The following is a 25,311-nucleotide window of genomic DNA, read 5'->3' as shown; positions in this document are numbered from 1 at the left end:
AACTTTATTTAAGTATCACACACATGTTCTATAGTATTTTTGCTTAATAAAAATTGGTTTTAAATCCTACTTGATATACATGAGCTATTGAATCAACTTTCATTTAGCATTTTTATTGATCATTTTAAGTTATAAGAAAATTATCTACACATTCTATCACATGCATTAACACCTAAACATGATGTCATGACATGTTTTGATAATTAACACCTAAAATCGGTCGTCCTCCCACATACCAGTGAGGCGGCAGTGGGTCCTTCTTCCCACATGTCGGTGGTTGCAACGGTGGGGAAAGAACCTAGGTAGGTCCCTTCCTCCTCTTCGTTCTATGATATAGGGTTAGGGTTGAGAAACACTTGGAAATCTTTGAGCTTCTTCTAATTTCTTTCACCTTTCTACCCTAGACTCGAACTAGCCACGGTGGTTGGCGGCGATGGTGAGGAAGACAGCCGTCGGAGCAAGTCCGGCTCCCCTTCCTCCTCTTCTTTTCTTGCTCCTCCTCCCTTCTGTTCTATCCCTGCGCGAAGCGAGTGAGATCTTGAGAGGTGGCCCACGACTGGAGGAGGACGACGGCGCCGCCACGAGGCCTCTCACAGGCGTGCGTGCTCGCCCAAGGGTGAGCGCACTACCGTCGAGCGGCCATGAGGCGGTGCCCTAAACCTTGGCCTGTGCACTGGTGAAGCAGCGCCGTGCGGTGGCTCGGCTTGTACTTCCCGCATGGCACCATCCGGCGCCAGGTGGTGGCGGCCAGCAGGTGGGAAAGGTAAGTCTCGCCAACCCTCTTTCTTTTCTCACTTAGGGTTTGGACTAGGGTTGGGGTTTCAACCCGATTCGACTCGATTCGTTCATCTCCTTCTAAATCCTAAAAACTGATACTACCCCAAGCTAGATCTACAACCTAACCTTGGTCTGATACCATTGATAGAAATTCTAGAACCTCTAGGTGCAGATCAGTGGGTAAAAACTATTTACATCAAAATTTGGAAAGAAGAACGTGGGAACTCGAAGCTTTCAAGATCGCATCAATCAAGGAATCAATTGCATAGGGATTGATATCAGTTGATTCAGATGTGGCACTGGAATCAGCTCTCTTTGAATGACGTCAGCAAATAACGATAATGAGCTACGGTTGGTGTCAGGAAATACATGCCGGACTCTACGAAAAGGGAAAGATTAGGGTCCAAGTTATCTTAAGTTAGAAATATTTTCTTTTATACCAAAGATTATAATAAGTCATACTTGGGTAGGATTCATGCTTAGGCTCTGGGTATAAATATTAGACCACGGCTATTGTAAAGAGGGCATCCAATCCATCAATACAAGTTACTTTTTTTAGCTCCGTGCCAACCCTTAGGAGTAGGAGTAGAGTAGATTCCGGCGAGTTCTTCAACAAGCAGGGCTGCATCGGTCCAGTCAACCTCTAACTTGTCTGTAAGTATCGTCTTGGCTTATACTTCTGTTTGTACGGCTGCATCGGTTAAGTTCAACCTCCACTGCGAACTCTAGTATAAGCTAGTTATCGACTCTTATCTAATTCAAGTACGACTGCATCGATTCGGTCAACCTCCACTGCTTGAATTAGATTAAGGTCAAGTTATCGGCTCTACCTAAGAGTGGCATCCTTCGGGTAGATTCATTAAGTTATCGATCTTACCGGTGTTCATATTGTCAATAGCTTTTCAACAACATTAACCTGCCCGATCAAGATCGAACTAGATCGGCCTCACATCCTTTTCGTCTGTTTTTTGCTTTGTGACAATACGATGTTTCTTACTTTGAGCGACGGGTTACATTTTATTGGTTGTTCTACCTCAATCTTGATCGCGCATAGTACGCGGTTAAGGCATGTATGATCTTAAAGAGGTTTGTTGGCTAGTTAAATCTGCAACGATCCGGTCGATCCCCACTGATGGCACTTTAGATTGGAGGATGCTAGTTGATAGATTTGTTTTCGATCAGGCATGACCTTAGCTGTTTGCTATGCCTGCATCGGCTAAATAGCTGATCACCTACACTTTAATGTTCACAGTATGTCTTCATGATCCTATTAAGTATGGGTAGAACCGTTTTCTTTAAAGATTTAATCTGTTATCTTTATTATGGCTGTCATCGATCCGGTCGAACCCCACTCTTAAAGATGATAGGTTAGGTCTGTGGAGTTGATAGGTCTGCTCATATTGAATAGTTGATTGTTCACATGCTGTGAACCTTTTTCTACCGGAATCGGCTCTTTTAGCCGATTCGCCTCTGCCTTCACAGATATAGCATGTCTTTCAGAAAACTTGTCAGGGTATGGATGGTTTTATGAATTCTTTGGCTTTGGTTAGTTGTTATCATCATAGTTGCGTCGATCCGGTCTAACCTCACTGTTGATGATAGCGGATTAGATTCGGAGCGTTTGTAAAACTATTCGTACTAGACAGTCGATTTGTTTGCATGTTATATCCTTTCTCGTCAGATTCATCGGCTCAATGTTTCATACTGATTATATTTTGTTTAGCTGATGATTTTACTTACATATTTTTTCGTTTGGCTGTTGGCCCACTGGATCACCGGTGCTGCCGACTACGACTAACGTTGTTCGACCACACACTATGACTAGAGGGAGGACAACGATAGTTCGTGGTCGGTATCACTAGTGCGTGCTCGGCAACATTAGTGAGTGGTCGGACATCTCCGTGCGGAAGATCCAGTGGGCTAACGCTGGCTGCTCCTGCAGCAGCACACTTGAAACTGTCTGGGCAAGACCGGCATGTTCCACCTTAAATTACTGATAAACTTTCTCTCATTGTTAATTGCAGGTCAAATTGAATGGCACGCCCTCGGGGGGAATTCACAGGGTTGACTGGTCCTGCGTTGAAGCCAAGCGGATCTCCACCCTTGCTCCGTCAAGCAGATCCTTTCGGCTTGCTGTGTGCCTCGGCGCATCGACATGTTTTTTGCGCCGACAAAAACATAACTTAGATGGGAGACTTGGTGATGTACCTCGTCATGGTATGGTGCGACGCGCCTCTAGTGTCGGGGAAGAGGTAGCATCGTAGTGATGGTACGGTCCAGTGACGGCGGTGAAGGTCGGTGGAGCTTCTCGTCGCTCACAGCGCTTCCTCTAGATCGGACTAGGGTTAGACTCGGTGGAAAACTGGCGGCTGCGATGAACCTCGTATCTCGAACCCTAGTTCCCACCTCCTTTAGATAGCTCTGCACGACGGGGGCCCACCAGTCAGGAGAGCGGCTGAGCGCCCCGATCAGGGCGTGAGTCAAGGGTCCAATTAACCGTCAACCTAACAAAGATTTCCAGAACATTGTAAGTGGACCCATTGGTTAATCGACGCAAGAACAGTTCAAACTATTTGGAAGAGTTCATGTAAAACAGCGATTGGAAGAGAGAGTGATGAATAGGATGTGAACCATATGGTGGCGTGTGGGGACGCATCCTCACTGTGTGCTCGAGCGCATACAGCAGTGGGGGACTGGGTCTCCCCGCCTCGCTTTCAGCGACCGTGCGCGTTGCCCTGGCACCTACCGTACCATTTCAGTCGCGTTGGCATCCGTCAACGGCGGTTTGGAAGCAGCAATCTCGCCGTAACAGCCTTTTTGTGCAAAGCAGAAGATGTCCTAGTCAAACACAGCTTGTCCTCACGCACCTCATCTACTGCTTCCTAGCTGTCGCAAGAGACGACGACTCTCCCGGCTCCTCCGTGTCCACCGTCCTTCTGCTGATCCGGCTTCACGTCTCGGGAGGTGGACGAACGACCCTGGGTTTCTTGGAACGGACCTGAGCAGGGAAGAGCAGCGAATTCCCGTCCTTGTTGAGACCAGTGGATGAAGAGGTGGAGGAGAAATCGAGAGAATTCTTAAAAGTTTGGCGGGTCTAGGTATGCCTCTCTGTCGGTTCTGCTTCTGCGTCGTGATGCGACGCGGTTTTGTCGCTGCCGCTCACGAATTCCAGCCCTCTTCTTGCAGGTAAGCCGCACGCTGGCCGGCGGCAGCGTCATGCAGACCGAGGAGGTGAAGTCGCGGTTCGGGCGGTGCCCGTACTGCCGCGCCATGATCTACCAGGACCTCAGCGCCATCATCTTCTACTGCAGCAAGTGCCGCACGCCCATCCGAGGTACGCAAGCACTGGGACGAGTTCCGGCACACGACGCTGTGTCGTGTCGCCTTCTCTGTTCAGCACCTGGAGCGATCGATCGATTGATGGGTTCAGTTCTCCTCCCGCTTTGCTGCAGGCAAGAACCCGCAACCCACCGACGAGACCGAGTACGCGCTCGCGCAGCTCGAGATCCTCTCCGTCGACACCGCGTCCGTGTTCTCCGACGACGTTGAACCGCCAAACCTGAGGTCGGCTTGGGCCGTCGAGGATGATGACGGTGGGCGGCCGCCGCTGCAGAGCAGGTCAGGTACCGGAAGAAGCTCCGTGCCGAGCAGGCAGGGCGCAGGAGCCGCGTCGTCCTCGTCGTACAGAGACAGCCAGTTTGGTTCTGGTTCGGTCAGGACAGGTCCAAGAAGCGGCGGCGGCGCTCTCAGCTCCGGCCTGAATCGGGATCACCAAACGGAGGCCGCGAGAAGCTCGTCGCCGCTGCACAGTCGCGTGACCCAGCTCCGGCCGTCGTCGCGGCGGACCAGGCGATCGAGCAGCGGCGACGTGGACGTGCGCAGCGACGCGGGGTCGGGCACCGAGTCGGACTCCGACACGCCCGCGACGGCGACGGCGACGTCTTACACGCGCGGGTCGTCGCCGCTGAGCTCGCAAGAACTCTATTTGGCGACAGCCTTGTCAGGATTCGAGCCGGCCGACCTTACGAGGACGCCACTCAGTGATCCGGCGTTCCAGAAGGACCTCCTGCAGGCGCTGGACAACCTCCGGAAGCTCATCGCCGCCGTCGACCATCCGCGGAGCATCGACGGGCACTGGCAGGGCGCCATGCCTCGGCTGAGCGCGTCTTGCAACGACGAGAGCAGCGGCAAGCGTACGATAACAAGGCGCAGCTCCCGCCTCATGCGACGCATGGAGTCGCAGCTCACGCGGGCGTTGCCAGCCGAGCGCCCGCGCAGAGACGCCAGCACTTCGTCCTCCTCTTCGGCGTCGAGCAGCCGGCGCGGTGGTGTCAGGGCGCGGGCGCACCAATGCCGCCCGGTGCTGGGCGGCACGCCGTTCGTTGTCTGCGGCGAGTGCTCGGAGGTATTGCAGCTGCCGCCCGCCCTGCCCGCCGGCAGAATCTCCAGGCTGCAGTGCGGGGGCTGCGGCGAAACGTTCGAGCTGACGCTGCCGGCGATCGGCTCGACGGACCTGCCCAAGAAAATCTTTTCAGCGCCGCAGCCTGCTGTCTGCGCCGAAGAGGACGCCGAGGAGTATCCGCTCGCGAGAAGCAGCAACCTGAGCGGCGAGCAGCCACGGGCGGCGGGGCCGCTGCACCGCGTGCTGGGGTACAGCTCCGTTAGCTCGGTTCTACGCAGCCGGCGGTACGGCGAGAACAGCTGAGCGTGCATTCTCCTTTTTTTCATTCTTTTTGGATACTATATAGGGCGGAAAGATTCAGCGGCGTGGTGATTTGTGAAAATTCATGAACGATTCTTCATTCTTTTACTATTTGTTTCATAGAATTGCTTGTAAATTGCAATGAGCCTGATTAGGGTTTTTTTTTTGGTTTCCATGAAAGATGCACATTTTTTTCACATTTTTTTTGGTTTCCATATAGGCCTGTTCGCTGGTTGGTTTCTGGGCTGGTTTGGGCTGGCTGGTGCTGATTTGTTGTGAGAGGAAAACACTGTTGGCTGGCTGGTTTGGGCTGGCTGAAACCAACAAGCGAACGGGCTAGTGTATTCGTTTTGGAAGCTGTATAAAACGAGGGTATGTTAGTCTATGCTAATTACTTATCAAACTTGTTATTATTGAACGATCTGTATCTTGCAGAAACTCTAAGATTTGATTGTAAGTTCGTAGCTAAGTCTGTCTCCAACGAGAGCAGCCTAACCCAAATCTAAGTATCCTCTCTCCTGAAGACCTATTTATCGAAAGAGTTGTCTTTTGAGTCTTATTGTTGGAGAAGATTAAAAAATAAGTATTGAAATCTTTGCCTGTAGCGATACCTAAAGAACGAATGAATCTTGGATTTTGGGTCGCGGTTGTTGAAGACAGTCTAACGATAACTAAGTTGGGAAATAATAAGAAAAAGAAGAAAGAAAGAAAGAAAAAGCTGCTTCAGTTGACCAAGACCAAAACCAAGAGTGGCTGCCTGGCAGCACGGGCCCGCCCGCCAGCGAGAGAAGCATATGATCGAACACCTAACCTTCTCCCAATGAGAAATGATAGCCCATGGAGCATGGCCACTGAATCTTCCGCCGTCGCCGTCGCTGGCGACGCAAATTCCACTGAGCCATGGAGCGCGCGGGTGCGCGCCCTCACCCGCCTCGGGCGGCACAGGGAGTCTCTTGCTCTCCTACGTCACGGCGACCCCTCGCCGCCGCCCCACGCGTTGGCGCTCCCGGCCTCGGTCATCTCCTGCGCTGCGCTGTCCCTGCCCTCCAGCGTTGCCCAGATACACGCGCTCGGCGCCAAGCGCGGCCTTCTCCCCGCCGCCGACGCCTACCTGCTCTCCGCGCTGCTGACAGCCTACTCCCGCCTCGGCAGCCTCCGGCTCGCCCACCAGCTCCTCGACGAAATGCCTCTCGAGTCCACACCCCACACCACGCTCCGCACCGCGTTCAACTCTGTCATCTCCGGCTGCGCCCTCCACGCTTTCCCGGTGGCCTGCTTCGGTCTCTTCCACCGCATGCGCGCCGCCGCGGTCCGCTTCGACGCGGTCACCCTCCTCGCGCTTGTCCCTGCCGCGCCTCTGAGCGTCGTGCCGCAGGTTCACGCCCTCGCTGCCCGAGTCGGGCTCGCCACCGAGACTTCCGTGGCTAACTGCCTCATATCCACATACGCGCGCGGCGGCGCGTTTGGCGCGGCCCTCGCCCGGAGGGTCTTCGACGAGATGCCGCTGGCCTCCCGCGACCTGGTGTCGTGGAACGCTGTGCTGTCAGCTCACGCGCAGAACGGCCTGGCCGTGGACGCCCTCGATCTCTACCGCCGCATGCGTAGTCCCGAAGGTGGCGGGGTGGAGCCGGACGCCGTGACGATCGTCGGCGTGCTCTCCTCCGCAGCGCACCTCGGCGCGCTCGGTGTGGGCTTCGACGTTGAGCACTACGTGCGCCAGAGGCTCCCGGGCTTCCGCACCAACGTGCAGCTTTGCAACGCGCTAATCAACTTCCACGCGCGCTGCGGCAGCCTGCCTCGAGCGCAGCAGCTGTTCGACGAAATGCCCAGAAAGAGCATCGTGTCATGGACGGCGCTGCTCACTGGACACGGCATGCACGGAAATGGTGACGTCGCCGTCAGCCTCTTTGAAAGAATGGTGTCCGAAGGCATCCGCCCGGACAACGTCGCAATGGTCGGCCTCCTCTCCGCGTGCAGTCACGCCGGGTTGTACGACGAGGGGCGCAGGTACTTCTCTACAATGGAGAGCGTCTACAAGTTGCGGCCCACGCTGGAGCACTACACCTGCATGGTGGACCTCCTCGGACGTGCTGGCCGCCTGGAGGAGGCTCGAGAGCTCATCTCATCAATGCCCATGCCGGCTGACGGTGCGGTCTGGGGTGCCCTTCTTGGTGCGTGCAAGATACACAAAAACGTGGAGGTTGGGGAGGAGGCCTTCGCGCATGTCGTCGAGCTGGAGCCGAGGAACGCGGGATACTACGTGCTCATGTCAAACATATACACCGACACTGGGCAGCTAGACGGTGTCGCGAGGGTGCGGGCGATGATGAGGGAGCGCGGGCTCAAGAAGGAGCCCGGATGCAGCTACGTCGAGCACAAGGGGAGGCTGCACCTCTTCATGGCCGACGACCACTCGCACCCACAAGCAAGGAGGATCTACGAGCTGGTTATCAGGCTGGAGCTGATGGTGAAGGAGAAGTCGGGAGTGAGGGAGAGCGAAGTGGCGGCTGCCACGGCTGCCAAGGGACGCATGGAGAAGGCGGCTGCACAGCCGCTGGTTGGGATTCACAGCGAGAAGTTGGCAGTGGCGTTTGGGTTGCTGAACACCGAGGCCGGCAGTGAGATTGTGGTGATCAAGAACCTCAGGGTGTGCGGGGACTGCCACTCTTTCTTGAAGGTGGTTTCGGCCACTACCAACCGGGCGTTCCTGGTCAGGGACGCGAGCCGCTTCCATCGCTTCGATGGTGGAGTTTGTTCCTGCAAAGATTACTGGTGAAGGGCCTGGTGTTGGCCGCTGGGTGTGAGACCATTTGTCGCCTTTGAACAAGGCACTAAATGGGATGTACCGATCCAGACGTGCTACAAACTACAACGTCCTCCACCGCTAGCGCCCGATGCAGCCGTGCAGGTTTGAACTTGAGGAAGATGAGCAAAACACTAGATCAGGGTAGTGCTGCACCGTGACGAGGGAACCAATCTACCATTGCTCGTCCAAACAAACCGACGGGCGACGAAGACGTAAAGCTGCACAAATGTTGCATTGTAATGCACTTTCGGTCGAAGGGCCACCCAACCAGTGCCCAGCCAAACTCACTCCGTTCTGAATAGTGAGTAGTTGGTGTGGATATTTTTTATTGCATATGTACTGTAACACTGAATGCAGAATCATATTAACCTGAATCACGGCAACGGCTGCTGATAGAGTAGACAAGCTGAGAGTCGGACTTCAAAATGTCCAGAATGGTTTCTAATACAGAATTTCTTCCTACAGAATTTGAGTTCAAACTGATGTGGGATTTTTGTTTCATCTCAACAAGTATAAGTTTCATCCTAGCAAAAAGGACATGCCCAAGTAATCAAGCCAAAATAAGGCAGGGCAATATATTAATAATATGGACGATGACTGTAGCTGTGATGTACAAAAAGTCTTCTGGATCTATTTTAATACACAATGGTAAAATAATACTAAAACATTGGTCAAATCGTGTCCATATATATAAATCCTTTTGCTAGTTTACAAAGAATGACCTCCTGGACAGACTCAAAGCAAGAGGGGCAAAAAGGAAAACTTGGCATTCTTGTACAGCACTTGATATCGTAAGCCGTCACATTCCAGTTGAGGATGTTCTTCCTATTCTTTGAGCACCAAGTTTTGGTTGCGCCGGCTTTGTTCCTCGGCCCCTACCTGATGAGGCTAAGGGTCTGGCTTTGGTTGCTGGTGGAGGTGCTGCAATGGCACCCCATAGGTCATCACTATTCGCTGCAGCTGGCTTCAAAGGCTTCCCAGATGATTTTGGAGGAGGTGCCGCTATTGAACCCCAGAGGTCATCATCATCATTATGTGACGTTGATGGCTTGATGTCTGCAGATTTTACTGCACTTTTGGGTGGTGCAGCAGCTATAGGACCCCATAGAGGATCGTCTTCTGATGTTGGCGCCTTTAGTGGGTTGGATTTAGATGAGTTTGCAACTGCATTTGAGAAAATCAAGAGAAGAAAACCGGCAAAAGTAAATGGTTATCTCATTAGTTCGGTACAATCACAAGTATGTAATAGATGGAAATGTCACCCTATGCGAAGTTCACACGTGGGTAATTTCGAATTTGATTATGTTTGCAATAGTACCATTGTAATGAAATATGACCATGCAACTGCATGAAACAAAACAATACACTTGACAAAAGCAACTTACCGGCTTGCTTTGGTTGCACCACTGGACGTTTCTGAGCAGCCTGTATGTTGGATAGAAGAGATGGGGATGGCTTGTCCTCAAACGGGTCTACATCATCCCATCCATCTTTATCACTACTATTCTCCTTATGGATATTACCATCCTCAAGCTCACCCCACCCATCTACTGAAGACCTTGCTGATGCTGGTGCAGCCTGATCAAGGGAGCTGGATGTGGATGGTGCATACGTTGGTGTGGAAGCCTGAGTGTCTGGAAATCGAATTGATACTCAATTGTAGATCTTTTAAAGTGAACAGAACTACTACAGGTGCTCATACTCAAATAGTCCACACACACAAAAAATACTAGGATAGATGTTGCAATGGGGCATGAAGGTACTAATTACAGGATACTCAAATTGATACTCAATTGTAGATCTTTTAAAGTGAAGAGAACTACTACAGGTGCTCACACTCAAAAAAATACTAGAATAGATGTTGCAATGGGGCATGAAGGTACTAATAACAACACATGGCATTATCAATTCTTGTTTGTCATGGTTTTTCTGTTCTTTCTTGTTTGTCACCAACCAAAGGCTAGGATCAGTTCCATCCAACTGTCTGAATTTTAACCATTGATATGTGAAACCTCTAAAGTTTGATTTATATGAAAAATCATATTAACAGATTTTTCTATTGACATTATTTCATAGAGGTATAAATTATTTGAAGGGCAGGCTTGGTGCAGTGGTGAGAGCTGTCTCACTGAGTCACCAGGTCGTGGATTCGAAGCAGCCTCTCCGCAGATTTTGCGGGGGGAAGGCTTGCCTCGGTTTTCCCTTCCCCAGACCCCCCTCATGTGGGAGCCTCCGGCACTGGGTCTACCCTTTTTAGGTATAAATTATTTAGTAAATGTTAATATAAACTTGTAAAAGCTAGTTGTCAGATGCATCCAGAAACCTACAAGTATTCATAACAATTAAAAAAGAATTGACAGGAGTACTGTATTAATCCTCTTTTTTAGAAATCTAAACCTCATCCCTTTATGCATGTGAGAACAGTAGAGATGTTAGGGATGAAAGCAATTGTGATAACTAAATTACCAATACCTGGAGCGGCAGTCGAAGTTGTTGATGCTTGAGAATTACTGGCATTTGCAGTAGATATTGGGGCGTGGTCAGAAGGTTTACCCTTTTGTGTAACAGAACTCATGGCCCACCTGTATCCAGACAAGTTTGAATAAACAACCCAATAGAATACATCAAACTAAAATAACATATCATTCAGTATGTGGTTACTGCTTAAAACCGGCATACTTTCCCAACTCTTTCACAAATGCAGGTAAATTTATTACTGATACTCAGAAGTCCATGATGCATTGGGTGAAGCTTTCAACGAGAAATATTAAGCGTAAATGATTTGATCTGTTTGGTTCCCTACCACACAAGACTTTGCCTAAGGTGTGGCAAACAATTTGCTCACCACCTTACGCAAGGTGTGACAAGAACATATGGGTGGGGCTGTGGCATGCCAAAAGTGTGGCAGTGAACCAAACAATTGACTCAAACTGTGGCAAAGTGTGGCAGTTAACTAAAACAGGCCCCGATTATAAACAATATTTATTTCCTTTTGGCAGCCAAGATGTATGATAGCTTACCCAAGTAAACCTGCATTTCCAGGCTTTAACTTAACACCAGAACTTTCAGCCACCCTGTTGTCTCCCATAGTAAGCTATAGGATACACAATTAAAACATTAAATAACATAGGAAGAGCAAAATCGACAGTACAAAAATGTAAAGTAGAATATTTACTAATTTACATTAGTAAAAATACAGCAGATGACCTTATCCCAAAAGGAGAGGCTCTAAAAACATTTTAACCTATGATCTAAACCATGAAAAGTACCAAAACCCTTGAATCTAAATGAACAAAGTTCAAATAACTAGCATTGACGAATGCTTGCCAGTTCCATTTTTTGGTAGGATCCAGAACCAAGTCACCAACTGCAGTGATGCTTTTAGAGTATGTGTTTTCATTTTGGTATTGTTCAGAGGAATATTATTCTGTGATTTTTACCTTCTGCCTTACTCAAGTCTTAAGACAATCGGTGCTTCAGAACATAAAAAGAAAATACATGTGGCACACCATTAAAAGCAAAATATTGGTTGGTTCAAGTGATCCAGCAAAGTGGATAGGTCATAAGTACGAAACTAGATATGCATACCTTTTCATGGTGTTGCTTTGCTATTTGCAAGAACTGATCGGTAGCCTGAAAAGCCTTGGTTCGGACATCACTATAGAAACATCAAAGAAATTTGCTATAAAAACCAAAACACTAAAATATGGTGAAGAAAAGTATGTTAGCAAGATATTGTTGCATTCAAAGTGGAATGGCATCAAGCACTTTTCTTTTAGCAACTGTGCATCTAGTGCTCAAACAATTTCTCCAATTTGATCTCTGTGCCACATGCTACTGAATCGTGGGCCCACAGTTATGACAATAGGTTATAACCAAAACTCACTCCACAAAAGGGGAAAAAAGTAGACTATGATGGACAAATGCATAGTACCATATACAGACATGGAATGAATGGTGACATGCATTCAAGTTTGCTGACACCAAGGCAACAATCTAAATCGACTCGAATGTAACAAGTACTACTATTTATTAGCGATTAACATGCATATATCAAACCAAACCTAAAAGGCTTTCTTTACTGGACATGTGACCTCTGAGCCTTGTCGGCGCATTTGGAAAACTTGGACTTCTCCAATCAGTGCTGGACAGCCGACAGGCTGTGTGCTCAGGAAGACGAGACAATCCATCACTTGCTGACCAGCTATGTGCTCGCTCAGCAGGTATGGTAAGGTCGTTAATGTCAGCTTACAGGACATCACACCACAGCTGGTTGATGAGGATTTTACGACATGGTGTGGATAATCCAAGGCCAAAAGATTGGAATGGATGCATTGGCCAGCAGCAGCCCGGTGAAGGGGTTGGCATTGCACAATCACCTGGTAGTAGTAGGTTAGTAGTAGGTATTCAGTAGCACAGGGTATGAGCCTATGAGGGATTGGTGATCAGAGTCCTGTTCGGCTTGAGTTTGGTGATGAGCCAAGACCAAAGATAGACTAGTGCCTCCTATCCTTAATTTCCCTTCCTTGTTCTGTCTACAATATATGTGTGAAAAATACGCTGATTACACTTGTGCAATCTTCACCAAAACACATCCTTCCCTGTGCCCAAGATGGTATGCCTGGTCTAGCGCCATAAAAACCTTACACGCAATCATCTATTTTGGATCCCCAGAAGTTTTACAGGGATGAAGCCTGTTATTACCAGCTAACAAGGAGAAAGTAGAGACTGAGCTTACCTATCTGGGTCAAAGGTGAGGACAACAATGTTAGGCAGGATGCGAGTTGCAATCTCTGTCACTTCATAGTATGAACTAGTGACACTCAGTGCCATGATTCCTGCCATGAAGCAAGAGTAAATAAATGTCATGTATGGTACAAAGCATTCACTTGCTCACTGAAAAATACTCGTAGATCTAACAGTACTAAAACAGCACGTTTGCAAAGGTATGTACCAGCTGCTCTGGCCGGAGGGAAGGTATCACGTAATGCACGAACTGTGAATGCATTGATCAGTACTCTCTTCCTGGTCTGTCAGATAACAAAGCCTTGTCAGAAAAGAGGCAAACACTATGCTAGAATTAGCAAATAAAATCCATCTCCAGGCTAATATGGATACAGTTCTATTTTTCATATATACAGGCTAATCCTAGATAGAGGCAGTTTTCATAGTATTTTTTCTGCTCTGTAATCATGTTTCTGCAGCAATAGATAGTGCTGAATACCCTTAACCAGGTGTACCAGTCAGGTCAGCTGTGAAAAAAGTGTCTCTTCAACAGAAACGTAAAACCTTGAACATGGAAGCAGAAGCCTATACACAAATGGATGTGTTCATATTTGTACCTTTTTTGTGTTTAAAGCAAAATTCAAACAAATGGATATCCAGAGTATAAGAAACTCCAAAAGTTTCCCCTATACACAGTTGACATCTATAGCTATATACCTAATATTAAAAGGAGAAAATTTCTTCCTCCAAATTTTCGTCCTTCACTCTCCCCCAGTCCGTCCCTCCACTTCCCCAAGCATAGTAGTTATAGCCAGTTTTACTAAAAATGGTACTAGATGATGAATTAGAGATACGAATCCTGATTGGTTTATTGTCTTGTCCGTGACCCAAACTCACAACCGGTGCTCATATGAGTTAGAACAGCATGCGTCTAGCCATGGTACATAGTCCAAATCCAAGATGGATTGGAACAGATGGCATTGTACGTTCCGATGCAACGTACAGGCATGTTTGCTAATATCTCTAAAGCTAATTTCCATGAAATTCCCCAACACAACATGTTCAGCATGTCTAATTAGTACATAACATGGAAAAGGATAATCAACAAGGAATACAAATAACACAATAGTTGTATCTTTGAGACAGACCCCATCATTCATGTGGCTTGCAATATTGCCAAGAAGAATTGTAGTGTTCGTCCTGATTCCAGGTTCTTCGTCCACCTGTCACAGAAAGCAGTGTCTACCATAACTGCAGTATAAACCTTTTCAAATCCAAAAGTGAACTTCACCTGTAGCTTAGAGAGATATTTCAAGAGAGATCCTGAGATTGTACGCTGAGATAACTGCAGTAACAGACCAGACAAACAGTCATCAGGAAGTATATAGTTTTTGGCAGAAAATAAAAATGAGGATCTAAAATCCCAGAAGTATTCCATTAAAGCATGTCATGGTAAATTGTGGTGTGTTATGTGCACGCTCCTACGTCTAAAGGCAAGGATATGAGTTCATACAGCGAAAATGATTATAGGAATTCAGCCCTAACCTTGCATAATATCAACCTTCGAAAAAACACATTTACAGAATAAGACTAAACACAAGACAATATTGGTTACCAAATTAATACATATATATTTTGTTTCTTTGCAATACAAATTGTGACCAAGAAAATAACGAATTTAGAAAATTTGACAAAACAGTTATCTTTTTCATAACTAAGGTCCAGTCAGTTTATACTACATCTCAATGATAGACCCATACCCAACAGGAGGATAGAAGCAACTCACTTTTGGTGCTAATACGAGCATTGACTTCAATGTCAGTTCACGAATAGTACCATCAGTATCGGAGAAACCAGTGGCTACATGAGGAAAAACCTAAAAAGGAACATTAGATCATTAGATAGATAAATTTATGCAGACAATTTTATGGAACAAATACAGATGTCCGATTGTCCATAAAGTATATCACATACTTGTTCATCAACAGTTTGAGCTGACATTGACTCCCCAAACTGATCTATGTGATGCAAAAGACATGCTCGGATAGCTCGGTCATTGGAGGCAAAAAGCTTGACAATAGTTGGCAAGACCTGAAAAGAGACAGCATTCTCTACTAATCAGACTACTTGATAATTCATAAGCAGTGTTAATCATAATAAGTAGAGAAAAGGTCACCTTGATACTAAATTGGTCAGCGGGAAGCCAGGAACCCATCTTTAACAAAACAGTCAAGGCTGGAGCGGCAGCTGAACCAAACTCAAGAGAAGAAGCCAATACAGGGAGCAGCTGTGCACAAAGTAACCCAAACAATAAGTATACACATAAGGTCAACTGGCTGGTTTGAAACAAATAAACAAGGGAGAATTATCTATTTGGCACTGAAACAAACCAGTATTTCGTATTTGGCACTCGAAAATTTGAACTTTCTTATCTGGCATCAAGTTGAAATTTCCTTTCGTAAATGGCACTGCCGTCCATTTAGGACAGTAACGGTGTCAAGTGACTGGCAAAAAGACATGAATACCCTTGTTTGCAGCAGAAACACATGGTGCCAAATAGGGAAGTTCAAGTATTTTCGTATGGACGATATTGCCCTCAACTACTTCCCTCATCCTAGTCACTAACGTGTAGGCCCCACTCGTCATCCCCTTCCTCTGCTCGTACCAATGGTGGTTCTCCTTCCCATCCGCGCCGCCCTGCCTCCTCGGCCTCACCTCCGCACTTGCCGACGACCAGGAACAACAGGCTCCCCAGCAACTGAGGCACCTGCACGCTCGACTGCCACAGCTGCGCGTGGCCATCGGCGCGCCCGAACACCGAGCACGAGTTCTGCACGGACATGGACACAGACAGTGCCGCTCCGACGACGCCCGCCGCCAGGACTAGGAGCGTGGATGTGAGGTCGAGGCGGGGCGACACCGATGAGGTGAGCTCTGTGAAAATTGCAATTGGGAAGGGGCCTCGCCGGAGCTCTTGCGCAGCCATGGCGGGGCGGAGCTCCCGCGCGACCATGGTGGGGTGGAGCTCCAGGTCGAGGTGGATCAAGGGGGCGAGCTTGGGCCGGGATTGTGGCAGCGCTCGCGGATCGGAATGGCAGCGGCTGGCCAGAGCTCTGCTGCTGCTCGGCGGCGCTTCGCGCGCGCGCGCGCGCGAGAGAGAGAGAGAGAGAGAGAGAGAGCAGAGAAGACCAAGAAGCTGCTGCTCGCCTGCGTGCTGCTACGCCGCCATCGGACGAGAAGGTAGCCGCGCCATGGCCGGCGAGTGGGCGCGAGCAGGCCGCCACGCTGCTATCGGGCAAGCGCGCGAGCGAGCTGCCGAGCCGCCGCCGGTCTCGCGCGCAGGGGCCAGGACGGCCTTGCCGGCAACCGGAGCTGGCGCGGGCGGTGGCTATGTCCAGGCAACACACGGAGGATGAGCGAATCGACGACACTCCACATGAGCCGGCCAGAATCGAAGAAGAATTGACGGCGCTGCACAGGAGCTGGCCGAAATCGAAGAAGATGGTGGCGTCCATGGAGTTCTCACCCAGCGCCGGTGACGCAACCCATGATTCGAGAGGTGGTGAGGTACCTGGACGGCGGTGAGGCTGGTCGTAGCTGCTCGTCGTCCGCCGCTGCGGCCACAGCTCCGGCGATGGAGTTCCGGCGCGCTCGCTTTGCCTACACTGTAGGCCTCAAGCTGCGGCCATGGCGCCCGTGGAGATGTCCACACCAGAGTATCACGAGGGCGCAGCCGCGCAAGCAAGGCCCCAGCACGGGTACGCGGCTCGTCGAGCAGAGGCCGGGGGCGGCCTCCCGTGGGGTGGCCTGCTCGCGCTCTGGCCATGGAGCCAGGGCAGTCTCGCACAGTGGCACAACAAAGCCGGGGAAGAAGAGCGCAAGATGAGGACGACCAGCCTGCAAGGCCATGCCTCTACCCTGCCCTGCACCGGCCGCGCCACAGCCTGGTAGTAGATCGAGATGGAGCCCTGCACCGGCCGCGCCACGGCCTGGTAGTAGATCGAGATGGAGGGAGAGGGAGAGGGGAGGGGGGCCGCCCGTGCCGTGCCGGGCCGCCGCGGCGCGCCACCTCGCCAGAGGACAGCCAGCGCGGCGGGCCTGGACGGTGCGCCGGCACCTACGTTACACGGATACGTGAGGTAGGCCACATACCCCGTATCGGATACGTATCCGATACGGATACGCTTGGGATACACGACGGATACGTATCCGTGAAGTATCGGGAAAAAAATAATTGTAGAAAATATCCGAAACTTCCTCTGATACGTATCCACGCGATTTGATGAATGACGATACGTATCCGCCTTCCGCCACGGACGCCCGGCTGCACGAGCGCCGCCGCCTGATGCGCCTCTGCCCACTTGCACGCGCGAGGGCTGAGTGGCTGACCGCACCTTCCGCCCGGAAGTGCTACCGCCCGCTCGGATGCACAGCGGCACGAGTGCCACCGCCCGACGCGCGGCTTCCTGCCAGTACGCTCGAGCGCCAATGGCGCAGCCCGCCCAACGCCTCCCTCCTGGCCACCCGCCTGCCTCGGCGGCCGCAACGACCTCCAGCACTTCCTGGTGGCGATTCAGCGGAGACTTCCGGTGATCTTCCCTTCTTAATTTCCTTCTTCCCCTCCTGATGTAGTCACTCGTTGCTTCATTTCTTCTTCAACGGCAACCTCTGTTCTGTTCCTGTTGCCTGATTTCTGTCTTCCCCTGTGGAAAGGGGTGAGAACTAGGGAAGCAAAGGATACAGACTGAGCGGTGGTGAGATGTGCTGATTTTTACTGGTGTCGGTGGAACGAGTGGTGGAGATGGAAAGCTGCGTCAGTGCTTCTGTTGTACGAAGCCACTAGTCTAGAAGCAGTTAAATAATTGTAGATGTGGCTTCAGAGAGCGTTTGATTGGCTTCTACTAATTTTAACATGTCTTATTATTTTTTAAAAAAAACATAAAACGTATCCGCGTATCAGGTTTTTTAGAAAAATGACGTATCCGCGTATCCGTATCCGTCCGATACCGATACACGTATCCGTATCCGTGCTGCATAGGCCGGCACACCGGGAGAGGGGAGAGAGAGAGGCGGCGCGACAGCAGCGTGCCATGCCGAGCCAGGCTCGCCCGGCGCCGGGGCCCACGGCCACGCGCAGCGCATGGAGGCCGCCGCGTTTGGGGCCCGCCACAGCGCCGCCACCTCGGGAGAGAGAGGGTGAGGGAGAGAGGAAGGGGAGGCGATGGGAGCAACTGCGACGGCAGCGGCGGCTGCGTGGGCGGTGTGGAGGGAGGTAGAGGCGTAGCGGCGTGGGAGTCTTCTGTGTATCTAACAGAGGGGTACATCGGACATAGAAAAAAAGCTGGCACAGTCAAACCAGTCAACTAACAGATTGATCAATGAAAATGGACGGCAGTGCCATTTACGAAAGGAAATTTCAACTTGATGCCAGATAAGAAAGTTCAAATTTTCGAGTGCCAAATACGAAACTGGTTTGTTTCAGTGCCAAATAGATAATTCTCCCAATAAACAAAGGTAGAGAATAATCATGAATGGGTGAATAGAGGGTTCTACTTGAGACTTTGGAAGTACCTTTTTCAGGACTATCTCACGGGGAAGCTGTTCAGCTATATTGGGGAGTTTCCGGAAAAAGCTGTCTTTCTCAAAGGTGTCTTTCAAATTAAGAATTTCCATGAACTGGATGGTCTCTACTAACTTATTCTGGAAAAACTCTGAAAACAGAGAGCCAAAGACACCATTTCAGCTTTTTGAACAAAGCATATTCCCACATGGAGGACAATAATTGTGGTAAGACTAAGCACTGAAGAATGTATTATAACTAGATAAATTGTCACCCCAAAAGTTGGCTGAACGACACAGAAAATATGTTGGGCTTACCGCTGTTGTCAATAAGTTTTGAAGGATTTAGTCTACGAGAAGGTGTGGAATGCAAGAGCCTCTGGTAATCTGGAAGTAGAGACTACAGGGAAGAAAATAGTCAATAACCAAAAAGACACAAATGCATACAAACTTCTGCAGTTAGAACAGTGGGAAACTCCAAAACCAATAAAGGTTATTGCACGGTGCGAAATAAGTGACGAGGTGAAATCATGTGAGCTAACCTTTGGGATTGAAGCAGTATTTCGAAGGTCCTCTGTTCTAGCCAGCTTTGCACCAGAAAAGAGTTCATAAATTAAACACCCTGCAATGAGTGTCATGTTCTCATTGTTTCAGCTTTCAGGAAATAACCAATGATGAAGACCACCGAAAGCAAACAACAGACAAGTTCAAATGGCATCAGTTTATCAATTTATTATTTTGATTTTGACATTTTTGTTTAGCCCCTCATGACATTTATGTAGAATGCAAAAGCTCAGTACTATTATTTAACCTCTAGAACACAACTTCTCCCATATATAGTAACCAAAAAAATTATAAGCACAGCCATAACAAGCATGCCATGCATGAGGAGGAACCATTAAGAGTTATTTATGCTCACCCAGTCCCCAAGAATCAATGGCCCACGGAGGTGATTTTCTAATTGAAGCCCAATCTGACTTTGACAGCTCCATTGGCTTGTACTGTGTTCCAACTAACCATTCAAATTGCTGCAAAAAGAAAAACACATGCATGGGAACAAATTCAGATAAAGTAAACATTTTATTACTTTATTTATCAAGGAATGTAATTATATAGTCCATCTCTTTTCCTCGATTTCCATGGTACTAATATGAATTAAACCCTTCTAACTTTTTTGGTTAAAGTTGACCTTAACACAACAAGTGTCGAAATAAAACAAGTTTCAAATATATTTTGTAGGAGCACTGTTTGACTTTGAGTATTACCCAAATGACATCGGAGAGGGAATTGTACAGGCAGCATGTCTAACTAATATAAATAAAGGTGTGGATCAAGTCCTTACCAACATGGGGCTACCAGAGGCTTCATTGTTAGCATCAAATTCTGACAGAACATCAAAAGCATGAAGCTTCCAATCCAGGGTTTGTGTAACAACAACACTGGCCAAGCATACATTCCCATGAACCTATATTGATCAAGTGATGAAACAGGTCATTTAACGATCAAATCATTTACAGCATCTGTAATTTCTAATTATGTGTTAAGACCCCCACTGTTTTGATTTAAATGACTATATGATCCAATAACATCTGTACAAGGCACCCAAATGACCACATCAATAATCAAAACATGGAAATGTTCTAGGTCGAGACTGAAGATCGATACAACAAAAAACCTAACCTATTTTAAGAACAACTGTGCTGCAAGCAGCATACACAAATTCACAACCACATGCTTCATAAGATCGCTTCATCATCTATAACTAAATAAAACAATTGCTACATGCAAGAAGGGATTATCAGAACAAATCAATGCAAATCTAAATGGAAATGTCACGAAGCAACAAAATTGAATGTTTTATCTTGCATCTAAGGAGAGATTAAAACGAGCCGGATTGCATATTACGTTCCGAACTTCAACTTGATGCAGGAACTTACAAGTTTGCAGTCATTATTGAGAAAGCTCACAGCTTTGGATATCTGGTGAAGCCCCCATGCAAAGTACTCATCTCTGCACCATTAACCATAATGACAAAGTAGTTCAATGTTCCAAAAAAGGAAACATTAACAGAACTGAATTAAAACCTACTGAAAAAAATGCTAGAAACTGCAGAATTTTTCTTTCTGAAAAGAACATTTTGATAAACACAAAACTACAAGAAGCTCATGGTACCTCTGTGCACCACCAAGATTCAGTTCCTTGAGCTTTTCAGAAAGTGGCATAACAGGCTCTGTTACAATATAAATTATGTGTTTCATGGCAGGTCCATCCGCAACTTCTGCTTCAGTACTGTGTAAAAAGGATAAGATATTTGGATGCCGCACCTGCAGTAACCAAAGCAGCACTGCACTGACTTAGCATATATTGAGGAAACAAAAGGTCAAGTTAACCCCCAAAAAAAAAATTTCTACTTCTGGTGGAAGTAAGATATAACAGAAACAATTCAGTAGTGTTGTGGATGGAAGAGCACATAGAGGTATATAATGTTGAATGCTGAAATATTGCCAAAAAAACATTTCCATTTTCTTTTTTGGCATTTTGCCTTCTCATTTGGCCTATATATTTTTACGATGTTGTCTAGATTTTCTGAAAGAAAGCTCTGTTGCCACCATTCTTTTTTGAAGACTTGACATTTTGACACCACAGACTGCTCCTCAAGTCTAAAAGGTACAGCACTATTGAATATCGGTAATCAGAACCCAATGACTGAAGTTGTTAGCTTACTGTTCGTAATCTCTTAACACCATTGCGACCAGCAACCATGTGTCTGTCCTGAGGGTTGCTCCCTGACAGAGAAAAAATTGACACAGGCGACCCATCATCCTGGAGAAGACAAGGCAACAAACAATGTTGGCAGTGGCATACAAATCTAACAAAAATTCAGACAAAATAATCATTTGGTGGGAAAAAAGGATAGACTACTTAAGAAATCAAAATTGCATATGAAAATTCAGTATTGATGGTAAACCTAGGATGAATAACAAAACTCCATTGACAGTGCGCAATATCACAGTGACAAAAACCTGAGTGGTAATATGACCCATGTTCTCTAAACTTCTGTGTATTTGACAATATATTAAGAATTACTAGTTTTGCAAGTCATCCAAGGTTTTGCGTTTATTTGCTTTATCGTCTTCTCAGCCTATAGCTGATGTGATGTAATAGTGAGATAAGATGTGTGCACAGTCAAACAAGCAGACAAAGTTTAAATAACTGCACATAACTATATCACACAAAGTTGGATGGTATGGTGATTGGTGAATGCAACATAAGAGCTAGTAGCAGTAACATCCTCAATATCCTCTGACCCTCACCAAGTTGGATGGCATGGCACTGTAAATGAGCTCCATAGTCAAACAAGCAGATCGAAGTTTAGATAACTGCACACAACTACATCACACGAAATCTAAAGTACAACCAAATACCCTTCGTTGGCTTAACCAGACTAGCCTCGAATCAACTCTACAACGAATCCAGCAATTATGCTTCTGAAGGGCTACTAAAGCTAGCAATAGTCCAACATAGTCACACCTACCCTTCGACTGCTCAAAATGCTACAAAGCGCACACCCACAAAATCAAGAGCATATGCAGCCACATAGCACAGAACCACACAGCAAAGTACACGCGAAGCATAGCGTGCATAGTTCGTTCCTCCCCGAATTCGACCAGCGGAACCAGTTCTACCGAACCGTACCAGTCGACGAACCAAAACGACACATCTAAGGGGGACTGATCGATCGGGTGAGAAGGTGTGGCATGACGCGGAAGCGTACCTTGGAGGTACCGCGGTGGTGTATCCATGAGCCCCAGGAGGATGCGTAGGGCTCACCGATGGTGTAGGGGAAGTCCTTGAGGCCCGATCCGGATCCCGCGACCACCTCCTTGAGGAACTTGAACATTTTGCTCTACGTCTCCAGTGCTCGATCCCCCGTCGAATTTGGTGCGGCGCTTCGTCCGCCTCGATTGCCTCCTCGCTTCGGTGGGTGAGCTGCGCGCCGACGCGGCCAGGTAGATCCGGGGCGGTGGAGAAGTGTATCGTCGAGGGAGAGGGTGAGGGGAGAAGGGGAAGACGGGGAGGGAAAGGGCCCACCTGGAAGAGAACGTAGAAATATTTTCGCTTTTACCCCTGGCCTGGCCTATGATTAGACTCGTGAGAGAATCTGCAGCTGGACAGACAGACACGCAGGAGCGCAGGCACGCAACTCATCGTTCGTTTCTAGGCCGGAATGGCCTGGAACTATTCCGGACATGGAACCATTTCATATTTTTTACTGGGCCGGAAATATTCCTGGCCATTTTAAACCGGGAATGTCTAACCGAACGAGCCCTAAGGGGTGTTTGGTTTCAAGATCTAAATTTTAGTCCATATCACATCGAACGTTCGGATGCTATTTAGGAGAACTAAATATGAGTTAATTATAAAACTAATTACACAGATGGAGACTAATTTACGAGACGAATTTGTTAAGCCTAATTAATCCGTCATTAGCACATATTTACTGTAGCACCACATTATCAAATCATGGATTAATTAGGCTTAAAAAATTCGTCTCGCAAATTAGTCACAATCTGTGTAATTAGTTAATTTTTTCGTCTATATTTAATACTCCATGCATGTGTCCAAACATTCGATGGGACAGAGACTAAATTTTTTCTGTAGAAACCAAACAGCCCCTAAATTGCGAGATATGCGACTATTTTGAGTTAGTTCTGAGGCATTCAAGGTGTTCGGCTGGTCATGTTATGGCTTGTTTCAGCTTATTTCAGCTTATTCTCTCTCACAGAATACTATTAAATCATCTAAAACCATCCGAAATTCACTGTGCAGTCTACCAGCCAAACACGTTGATTGTATTTTGAAAATGAAGCTTTCCTCCGGAGACAAAAGAGTTGTGCGAGGGCTCTATATACGGAGAAAAGATAAGGAGGGATGGCCGGGCAGGGAGCGTAGAAGCTGCACCTCCAGATTTGTGCTGTTAGCACCTTGAACTTATCAGCTCGGCTTATCACTTATAGTATAGTGCTTTTCTCTCATAACAAAATAGCATCAGTCGGCTTATCAGCCGCAGAAACCATCAGCTAATAAAATAAGTGGTGGCCTTGTTTGTTTCTGCTTATATAATCTGATTTTTTGTGAAAAAACAAAACTTCTCCTAAACGCTTTGATTATTTTTTATTTTTTGAACGCCAGTTCAGAACTTTGAACCAGCGTAAACAATATATCCCAATATATATGGATTGAGATAGATACAAGTGCAGCCAAACAAAACCTTAGACGTGAAAATACGCTGGACAGTTTTATCACAATAGCCAACAAAGTAGGAGAGAGCAAATACATAACACGTGCTAGCGTAAGTCACTAAAATGGGCCAAATCCACACCAAAGAAATCATGTTTGTTTTAGCTTGTAAAAGATGGTGAAAAGTAACTTGTTTGTTTGAGCGTGAAGCAATATTATAAGTATCTATCACAGGATATATGCAAAACTATAAAGTATGGTATACACTATACAGTGATGCAATTTTTACCTTTTCTAGATTCTCAAGCTGACTCAAAATTTAGCCAACTGAAGGTAAATTATCATAATCAAACTCTAGTGACTGGTCTGGGCACAGCAACTTGAGGAGCGTTGTGCAAAGGAGTGATGTCCTTGGTCTCTATGTGACTCCGATGTTGTTGGTGCCTTGGGCCTTCATGTCTCGCTAACACCTTGAGCTTTTGCAATCCAAGTGTATTGAGCTTTTGGCTCTGGTGTGGAGCGTTTGTAGGAGACTTCATTATAAGAAGTGTGCTCATCTGACATGAGGCCATCTCTTTGCATAGGTAGTTGAAAGAGACTTGATTTGGGCGTGGTTTGCTGACGGGAGCAATAGCCTTTTTGTCTCAGATATAGGCCTGTTCGTTTCGGTTGAATTGGCTTATAAGCCATGGCTGAAAGTACTGCTGGCTAGTTTGGTGTGAGAGAAAAACATTGTTTAAGCCGTGGATTATAAGCCAGATACGAGCGAATAAGCCGAAACGAACAGCCTAATAGTGTATATATGGCAATTATTTCGTCGATACCATGGGAAAAATCCCTATGGGGGTGAAAAAGTACGAGTGGACCAAAGAGTGGGGTAGGTTGTGCTAAAAAATCGAAGTAACAACTTTAGCCTACCAAATCTATTTCACCCACTTTCACTGAGGCACCTAGGATTAAAAAAATCACACTAGTAAATCCTTATGGACATCATCCTAATCTTGTCATTAGCAAGGTTTACACTAATAGTAGGGTCCTTAGTTATGGAAGATAAACCTATCACTAAGCATATTCTGCCGTGTAATCCTAGTTGCACACCATAAGAAACAAAAGCACATCCTAGTTAAGACATGAAAGTAATACAAAAACATAAAATAGACAAAGAGATGATCAAAATTTTTTCACATGGTACAAGGTTGTTAACACAACCCACTAGTCCAATATAAAAGAGGCAAAGCAACAACCGATTTTTTTCTCTTGGTATTAGGTTGGTGCCACGCCTCCCTAGTCTATGTTGAAGCACCGAAAAAAGTCACAAAGTCTCAGCTTAGCCCTCTTGAGTCTCTAAGTCCCAAGTCTCCACTAAATACCCACTTTTCAATCTAGAACGGTGAGTTTCAAACCATGCACAATGATAGGAGACTCGCAACAAAAGACTTCGTTGAAAAGGTCACCTAGTCCTCCACTAGTCCATGTAGGTGGGAGTAGCATGTCTTCAACA

General features: G+C 47.3%; 3 protein-coding genes across 4 annotated transcripts; 2 read left to right on the top strand and 1 right to left on the bottom strand.

The window, feature by feature from the left end:
• Nucleotides 1-3,452: 3,452 nt before the first annotated feature.
• LOC136450504 (suppressor protein SRP40-like) lies at nt 3,453-5,664 on the top strand. The gene is made up of 3 exons (XM_066450966.1): nt 3,453-3,875; nt 3,964-4,111; nt 4,230-5,664. Exons 2-3 carry the CDS (start codon nt 3,994-3,996, stop codon nt 5,480-5,482), a joined length of 1,371 nt encoding a protein of 456 aa, XP_066307063.1. The 5' UTR covers nt 3,453-3,875; nt 3,964-3,993; the 3' UTR covers nt 5,483-5,664.
• Nucleotides 5,665-5,864: 200 nt separating this feature from the next.
• Nucleotides 5,865-8,752, top strand: LOC136450503 (putative pentatricopeptide repeat-containing protein At3g11460, mitochondrial). The gene has a single exon (XM_066450964.1). The coding sequence runs from the start codon at nt 6,102-6,104 to the stop codon at nt 8,253-8,255; it is 2,154 nt and encodes a 717-aa protein (XP_066307061.1). The 5' UTR covers nt 5,865-6,101; the 3' UTR covers nt 8,256-8,752.
• An 80-nt stretch (nt 8,753-8,832) lies between these two features.
• On the bottom strand, nt 8,833-22,662 carry LOC136450502 (uncharacterized). 2 transcript variants are annotated; one of them, XM_066450962.1, is made up of 21 exons: nt 22,345-22,662; nt 21,294-21,392; nt 20,742-20,893; nt 20,507-20,579; nt 19,912-20,034; nt 19,489-19,597; nt 19,112-19,191; nt 18,888-18,969; nt 18,582-18,721; nt 15,187-15,297; nt 14,985-15,101; nt 14,797-14,886; nt 14,302-14,355; nt 14,159-14,233; nt 13,240-13,315; nt 13,024-13,123; nt 11,874-11,943; nt 11,306-11,379; nt 10,758-10,867; nt 9,671-9,919; nt 8,833-9,449 (listed from the first exon to the last, which is right to left on the bottom strand). In XM_066450962.1, exons 1-21 carry the CDS (start codon nt 22,468-22,470, stop codon nt 9,085-9,087), a joined length of 2,475 nt encoding a protein of 824 aa, XP_066307059.1. In that variant the 5' UTR covers nt 22,471-22,662; the 3' UTR covers nt 8,833-9,084. The 2 variants fall into 2 exon arrangements, with proteins under 2 accessions (XP_066307059.1, XP_066307060.1); XM_066450963.1 differs by having other exon boundaries at nt 22,401-22,662.
• Between the last annotated feature and the right edge of the window lie 2,649 nt (nt 22,663-25,311).

Source organism: Miscanthus floridulus, chromosome 5 (genome assembly GCF_019320115.1).
Source record: "Miscanthus floridulus cultivar M001 chromosome 5, ASM1932011v1, whole genome shotgun sequence".
In the NCBI taxonomy this organism is placed as follows: domain Eukaryota; kingdom Viridiplantae; phylum Streptophyta; class Magnoliopsida; order Poales; family Poaceae; genus Miscanthus; species Miscanthus floridulus.
This window is presented reverse-complemented; position numbering and strand designations above follow the sequence as displayed.

What these genes read in the sequence shown, in the direction of transcription:
- LOC136450503 (XM_066450964.1), top strand. Translation starts at nt 6,102, where the DNA reads ATGAATCTTGGATTTTGGGTCGCGGTTGTTGAAGACAGTCTAACGATA.
- LOC136450502 (XM_066450962.1), bottom strand. Translation starts at nt 22,470, where the DNA reads ATGTTCAAGTTCCTCAAGGAGGTGGTCGCGGGATCCGGATCGGGCCTC. An exon ending in AATATCTCTCTAAGCTACAG is followed by an intron (nt 14,234 to 14,301) that starts GTGAAGTTCACT and finishes TTTCTGTGACAG; the next exon opens with GTGGACGAAGAACCTGGAAT. An exon ending in CCCTCCGGCCAGAGCAGCTG is followed by an intron (nt 13,124 to 13,239) that starts GTACATACCTTT and finishes GCTTCATGGCAG; the next exon opens with GAATCATGGCACTGAGTGTC.
- LOC136450504 (XM_066450966.1), top strand. Translation starts at nt 3,994, where the DNA reads ATGCAGACCGAGGAGGTGAAGTCGCGGTTCGGGCGGTGCCCGTACTGC. An exon ending in GTGCCGCACGCCCATCCGAG is followed by an intron (nt 4,112 to 4,229) that starts GTACGCAAGCAC and finishes GCTTTGCTGCAG; the next exon opens with GCAAGAACCCGCAACCCACC.